Source organism: Rhinichthys klamathensis, unplaced genomic scaffold, assembly GCF_029890125.1.
Source record: "Rhinichthys klamathensis goyatoka isolate OS25496 unplaced genomic scaffold, OSU_Roscu_1.1 h1tg000505l_1, whole genome shotgun sequence".
Taxonomy (NCBI): domain Eukaryota; kingdom Metazoa; phylum Chordata; class Actinopteri; order Cypriniformes; family Leuciscidae; genus Rhinichthys; species Rhinichthys klamathensis.
Window position 1 is genome coordinate 962,221 of NW_026606986.1, and position 7,665 is coordinate 969,885.

At 36.8% G+C, this 7,665-nt stretch overlaps 1 protein-coding gene across 1 annotated transcript; it reads left to right on the top strand.

Moving 5' to 3' along the window:
* Positions 1-3,767: 3,767 nt before the first annotated feature.
* lbx1a (ladybird homeobox 1a) lies at positions 3,768-6,263 on the top strand. Its single transcript, XM_056238030.1, has 2 exons — positions 3,768-4,526; positions 5,077-6,263. The coding sequence occupies exons 1-2, from the start codon at positions 4,202-4,204 to the stop codon at positions 5,559-5,561; spliced, it is 810 nt and encodes a 269-aa protein (XP_056094005.1). The 5' UTR covers positions 3,768-4,201; the 3' UTR covers positions 5,562-6,263.
* Positions 6,264-7,665: the final 1,402 nt, after the last annotated feature.

A 7,665-nucleotide genomic window follows, 5' to 3' on the forward strand; every position in this document is an offset into this window, starting at 1 on the left:
GACTCTGCACTTGTTTTTCTGCAAGCCGTCAGCTCTGGTGTCACCCAGATCCTGTGCCAGCTCCACATCTATTACTCACCTAATTGATGTAGAAGCCTGTGTGCTGTGCTGCCACCCTGCAGATTAACCAGCCAGAATTATTTTCACTGCAGCCATTGCGACCCATAGAGCATCTAGAGTCTAGTGTTACATTACTCTGTACTGCCCCAGAGGGCATGTGGGAAAAAACAGGGGGCATCCTAGTGTTTGGAGCATGATATGGACTTCAGCCAAAAAACAGTGCAGTATTTAGGGCTGTCCTGAGGAGCATGCAAACACGTTAATTTGTGTTCAGATGCAGGTGAATGTCTAATAGATAATAAGCATGGGTTCATTTGGTTATGATTTATTGATTTCTGTTCTGAGATGTTTCGTCTTTCCAACAATGCCTTGCTCTCAATATGCACCATTGAGAAGTGAAAAACATCACAAAATTGTTTCAGACATGGAAATAGGAGTGACTATCTCTTCAGAGAAATATCTTAATCACATTAGACTGACCTTGGAATTTATTGTAATTTTTTTTTTTTTTTTTTTTTTTAAGGAAGGTAATTTACATTAGGATGACAGGACATTTGGTGCCAGTGCTGTGTTTGCCAAATGTTAATCCACATTTGTTGGGCAGCAATCCAAGCTACTGTTGATAATAATAGATACAGGGCCTGGTTAGCGTGATTCATGCTCATGCGTCATCTTTCCACACATTATGAAACCGTATATTGTTGATCTCATGAATGGAGATATATTTCTCTTATTGCAAGAGTGTCACATTGAATATGTTTGGTCTCAGGGCCTCTTTGTCCATGTCAAAATTGTTTTTAAACACACTACAAACAAAATGTGTGAAATAACTTTTTGCCAGATGAATCATTGTTGTTGGCAAAGTTAAATATAAATCACTGAAATATGTGACCAAGTTAAAAACTCAGACAAATAATGTAAAATAAAAATAATGAAACACTTGACCAGAACTATAGGCTCAGGCTGTAATGTTTTGTGACCTAAAATGTATTTTACTGGCCCCATAAAGTTTTATTTGTAGGAATAGATTATTTTCCTCAGCATGGATCATGTGCTAACCACATGAACCATGAAAGTTGTGATTCATGCCTGAAACTTATTGTGAAAAGACAGTAACTCATTTGTGTCTGCTATTTTCAGTAGCTGCCTCAGTACACCTGAAGATGCAGTAAACAGTTAATCTCTCAGCTACATCAGTTCATTTATATGTTATGTTTATATTATAGGTTTTGGGACTGGTCGGTCTATTATTAGAATGTGACGTTTTAGAAAAAAACGTCTTTCACTTTGATTGAATCAGTGGCTAATTAGGAGTATATTATCAAATGGAAAATGTTACACTGTTTATTGATGTTTGATATTATCTTAAAGGTTGCAAGTGATAGATTAAGAATAAACAAAGGATCAAAACTAATTTTCGCTCAGTTTTAATTTTAACTGTCGACATTTAATTCAACGTAGAATAGTTGTCAAATGATACATTTCTCTCGTGAAAAGTGAAAAATGGCCTCTCAGTTTAGACAGTATCAACATTATATTTCCATTTTACCAGATGTGTAGCCAGATCATTTACAATCCCCAGAAAGGTCATGTGAATAAAAGTTAGTGAAAAGATCTGATATTGCCTGTGAAATCGGAGCTCTCAGGTTTGGAAGCGGAGAATAAATTGTGGAATAAAACTGTCCAGACAGACGTTCACTGGATAAAAAAAATAAAAAAAACCCACCTCTGAGTCATTAGACGCATGCAGAATAGCCTACTCACATACCCCGTGTAGACAATGAAAAATGACTTATATATTTTTGGTTTGGTCAGTCTTTCAGGCATGGACAATCCCCAATCAAGTTGCATGTGTTAGCTGTGCACGAATCACAAAGTAGGCTACTGAATTGTAAAACACAATTAGCATAGGCTAAATTGTGCACCATATCAAATTAACAGCTATAACGCTTCTTTTGATCAATATTTGTTCAGGACGATAATTGTGGAATATTTAAATTACTGTTGTAATTATGCGATCTAAAATGTATATTATTATTATTAACGGTCATGAATATAAGTAGTAGGCTATGCGCTGAATTTATTGCATTGTAAATCATGAAATGTTGTACGCCTATGATATGAATTCAGTGGTAGGCCTATCTTCCATGGCATTTCATTGCGTCATATCGCGCAGGCATCCTTCTCACTGTAGACAACACTAAATGATCGTGTCACACAGGCTAAACCACCTGCCTCTGTATCCTTTATTGGGGTGTTTTTTTTCCCCTTTTCATTTTCAGTGGACAATTAATTTGTTTGATGAATGTATGCAAAATTGCTGTTTTTGTTGTTGTTTTTCTAGTAGCCTATTTATTTGAACTGTTATAACGTGGACTGTTATGGTTAATGTTTTTGTCGAATTTCTATGAATTCGTACGCGCTGCAAGAATAAATAGCCCATAATTTATGAGTAATAGCCTATAATGCAAATTATATAATTAAATATGAATTATTATTATTATTGTTAAATATTGACACATTAGCCTTGGAATAGGCTACATTCACTTTAAGGACATTTAAACAAATGCGTGACTATAACAAAGCTGCAAGAAAGGAAAACTTTCTGTATGGAGCTAATAGGCTACTAACCAACAAAACGCACTGTTTTCTCATGCTAGATCAGCCTTTATCCGACATACGCGGCTGTTATCCGACGTCCCTCGTGGTGAGCTTCAGCCTTATTCTGCCAATTTAACCGAGGCCTCGTTACGCTAAAGTAGGCTACACGACGGAACAATGCAAAAACAATAATTAGACGCTTTAATCAATGCACTAATTATATCAAATGCATACGAGCCAAAAAAATCATTGGGTTATAGCCTGAATTGTATTTTCTATAATTAAGTTAAAATTAGCTATTTTTAGTATCATTTCTTTGCATCTGTAAGTTTACCCCCGTTCTGCGTAAATCGACGAAAAATCCCATAATGCCAAATATACCGGGTATTGAACAGCAGGCGATTTTTAGAGATGAAATATCTTACTGCTGATGTGAGCTGGCCCTTTGAGCTTGAATTATGGCAAAGAAGATTTGGTGCAGCTGAAGGGGACGATCTCTCTCTCTCTCTCTCTCTCTCTCTCTCTCTCTCTCTCTCTCTCTCTCTCTCTCTCTCTCTCTCTCTCTCTCTCTCTCTCTCTCTCTCTCTCTCTCTCTCTCTCTCTCTCTCTCTCTCTCTCTCTCTCTCTCTCTCTCTTTTACACACACACACTTATTTTGTTTTATCCACAAGTAGCCTATTATCAGCCGTGATATACTACCTGACTCTAAAATACATTTAGTAAATAAACCCTAGAGAATATACATTTTAAAGCACTTTTTTGTTGTTTAAAAATGTATTATAATTTGTAAGCATCGACAGCTTGTAGCCTGCTGAATGTATTTTTCTGATATGTAATTGTACTTAATATATTTTACCAAAAATGTAAATGTGCTATATTACACTAACGTTGTACTAAAGTGTAAATAAGAACGAAGAGAATATCGACAAATCATTAATTTGTAGTAAAGAGTGGGAGCGTTAAGTGTAATCCGGCTGAGCTCCTCCTCCCGGCCATGCCCTCTAATTAACGGGGCTCCTTTCCTGCTAAAGTCTGCATCAGACTGCAACATAGTCAAAGAGCAAGAGGGAGAGAGAGAGAAAGAAAGAGGGAGAGATAGGGAGAGAGAGAGAGAGAGAGAGAGAGAGAGAGAGAGAGAGAGAGAGAGAGAGAGAGAGAGAGAGAGAAGTGCCACTGGATGTAATTGATTGTCTTGCTATCAAGAATAACTTGTTAGTAATAGTCAATTCTGGCTGCTTTTGAGGCTGACTGTTTCCACTGAAGCATCAGAGGTTGTCAGGCTGCTTCTCACTGAAGCTCAACCGTTATCCAGGAGCTGAGGACAGCAGACGTGGCGTTTTTTAAAGAAAGACTTAAAGTTCTCCAACCCTGCGGCAAAAGCAACAACATGCTGCTGATCGGCTACATCTAATTCTACGGATTTGGGGATATCTTCTCATTCAAGTTGCTCTCAATAGTTTTTATAAACTGAGCCGTTCTGCATTGCGCGAAATCGAGAAAAAAAAAAGCATATTTTTAAAACAAGCTAAAAAGACAAATAATGACCTCCAAAGAAGACGCAAAAGGCGCCTCGGTTGAGGATCGAAGGCGCAGTCCGTTGGACCATCTTCCTCCCCCTGCTAACTCAAACAAGCCCCTCACTCCGTTCAGCATAGAGGATATTTTAAACAAACCATCAGTCAAACGAAGTTACACAATTTGCGGCACGGCGCACCTGCTCTCGTCCGGTGAGAAGCACCCATCCACGGGCCATCCCCTCTCCAACCGCGCGCTGCTCACCCAGACATCTCCACTGTGCGCCCTGGAGGAACTCGCCAGCAAAACCTTCAAGGGACTGGAAGTCAGTGTTCTACAAGCGGCAGAAGGTAAACAAAAGGCCCGCAAAATTGTTTAGGCTGTCACGATATAATTTTTAGGGACACTATTCCTAAAAACTATCACTCAAAAAAGAATGTGTTTTGTCAACAGCTAAAGTAAAACTCAGTAGGCTATAGTATTTTTTACGTTTTATTTGTTTAAACGCTTCATTTTTGTGTTAATTAATTATCGAATGCATTTGTTAAAATAACCTGAACAAAGCACAAAAATTTGAGATTAATTTTGTGCATGTGTAATTAAAAATAAATTGTTAAATGATAGCTAGGCTATATCCACGTGCAATTAAAAAACAAATGGCTACAATATGTGTGCATGCATGTGTAATTTAAAAAAGGATTTATAGGCTATATTCGTATTTTCAGGCCTATTTTGTCAATTGAAGCTAAACAAATAAAGACTCCTGAAGACATTTTAGAAATGATAGTGTAGGCTATTTATATCAATACAGGCCTGTATTTGAGAAAAGAAATTAAAGAAAAGTAGCAGGCTCTGAATGCATTTTAATGTCGCTGCATTATTTTTGTTCGTTCGATTTAGGAAGAGACGGCATGACACTCTTCGGTCAGAGGAATACCCCCAAAAAGCGGAGAAAGTCGAGAACAGCCTTTACCAATCACCAAATCTACGAACTGGAGAAAAGATTTCTGTATCAGAAATATCTTTCTCCTGCTGATCGGGATCAGATCGCTCAGCAGCTCGGGCTCACCAATGCTCAAGTCATCACCTGGTTCCAGAACCGTCGAGCCAAACTCAAAAGAGACCTGGAGGAGATGAAAGCGGACGTGGAGTCGGCCAAATCAGTAGGCAATGTACCTTATGAGAAATTAGCCAAACTAGCAGACCTAGAGAAATGCGTTAATGGCACTCTCGGAGAATCAGGGGCCAAGTCTCCAACGCGGTCTAATCACGAGCACGAAGGCACCAACAAACTCCACATGTCACCATCATCACCATTTACAGACCACACAACGAGCAAAGAGTGTTCCGAGGACGAAGACGAGGAAATTGATGTCGATGACTGATTTTCCTTGAACAGCATCGGTATTATTTACCTTTTTTTCTGAGATGGTCCTAGTTGAAAGTGCCATTAATGCACCAAATGTATTAAATGACTTGTATTAAAAGCAAATATAAAAAAAAGGAAAAAAACTAAATCAAAGCAAGCATGGGACAGTTTCTTCAGATCTATTTATGCAGTGGCAGTATTGTAATCATTTAGCCTATTCGTTTAAACAGATAGCTGAAGAGCAATAAGTACATTGATAATATTTCAGTCAGATATAAACAGACAGACACACACACACACGTATAGCACGATCCCCAACGCAGATTTTTTTTTTTTTTATCAGGTTCTGACTACATTGAATGCATGTTTTATTTTGTTTCACGAAATTATTTTAGTTGAAACGGCTGCAGATCATAGGCCTAGATATCTCAAAATATCCCGAAAATGAATTCACACGCGCAGCCCCCCTGCGTGTCTCTATTGTGCTTTTTGGTCTATGACTAAAATCGTTTGATAAAAGAGTGTATTATAAAACATTTCCTACAAAAGCTATATCACAGGAACAAATCGACTTCTCTGATTAAATCTGGATTGTCACATTTTAATATATTTCTTATGGTTTGTATGCCTGTAAGTGCCTTTTAAGCCAGGAAACCATTTAAACCAAGTGTACAAAGTGTAATGTATTTAAAATGAAATAAAAATGCCTTTCTCTAAATTTTTGACGTTAGTCTGATAGTCTTATTTATCGTTTTCGAAATAAGCAATCACGTTAATATAAACAAAGCTTGTGTAAAATAGCATTTTGAAGTGTTTTTGTTGTTGTTGTTGTTGTTTATATTTGTAGCCTACTGTTATTTCAGTGCACCAACACTCTTTTGAAGTGAATTGAATGTGTTTTAGATTTGACATTTTACGCTTTTGATTTTCAAAATGGCATAACATGTTTTCCTGTCCCCACGATGTGTTTCAATATCCACAATGGATGTGTGTGAGAAACAGGAATCTGGATTGATGAATGCGCGCATAAAGGATGCCCAAAAACGCAGGGTTTTTGGCCCGTTTCTCCGCGGTTGAAAGACGCTATTTCCCTGCAAAGCGAAGAGATGCAGTCATTTCTAGCGTAAGGCGTGAAAACTGGGGACAAATGAGCAGTCTCCCCTGATGTGACAAGCTACAATGAAGCATGCTCTGCCTCCCGCGGCTCTCAATACGGAGACAAGCGTGTCCCACCGAATAAAAAGGACACAAACGTTTGGAGGCCATATGGTTTTTGAATTTTCCTCACAATTTTCAGACAATTTGATGGATTGAGCTAGCCTTCTTTTTAAAGTGTTTCGCTCAGTTTTCACAAAGGCAATAATGCGCACAGGGGCGAGGGCATCTGGGCCTATTAATGTCCCCTCTTTTCTCTCCTTTCACTCGGCTGTTTTAAACAAGTCAATGAATTACAATGATACTGACTCGTCTTGTTAAGAGGTTGTCTTCTGCCTTTGTTTGTTTGAGTGTTTGGCTTAAAATAATAAAGTTACCATTTTGGCTACGCGTAAAAGCAGAGCATATGGCTGGAGTGACACTATGTTTGGAATTAGAGCAAAATTCCTTACGGGGTTTGACCGAGTTATTTCTTTAGACAGTGTATGTTTTAGATGTTGTTGTTATATATATATATATATATATATATATATATATATATATATATATATATATATATATATATATATATATATATATATTATAGGCTATATAAATAATTCGGCCATGTTTTTTTGCACGTTTCTTTTTCAATTCGTAACAGATTTGATAGGCATTTGTGTATTAGATGAGATCTGTTAAATAATAATTCTATATTAATTATTTATTCTAATTTTGCCCTGCAGATTTTATTTAAACATTTCTTAAATAACAATAATAATAAATAGGCTATTATTAGTAATAGTATTATGTACTTTATTATTATTATTATTATTATTATTATTTACATGCATTTAATTCAGTAATATCATTATTATACACATTCAAAACAAATAAAAATATTTGTAATGAAAGTACATTTATACAATATAAGGTTATTATTTATTAATTGTTACTCATAATTTTTTTATCATTTGTTTACTCGT

Excerpts from the sequence above, each read along its gene's own strand:
- lbx1a (XM_056238030.1), top strand. The coding sequence starts at position 4,202 with ATGACCTCCAAAGAAGACGCAAAAGGCGCCTCGGTTGAGGATCGAAGG. Across the intron at positions 4,527-5,076 it reads TGTTCTACAAGCGGCAGAAG|GAAGAGACGGCATGACACTC; the intron begins GTAAACAAAAGG and ends CGTTCGATTTAG.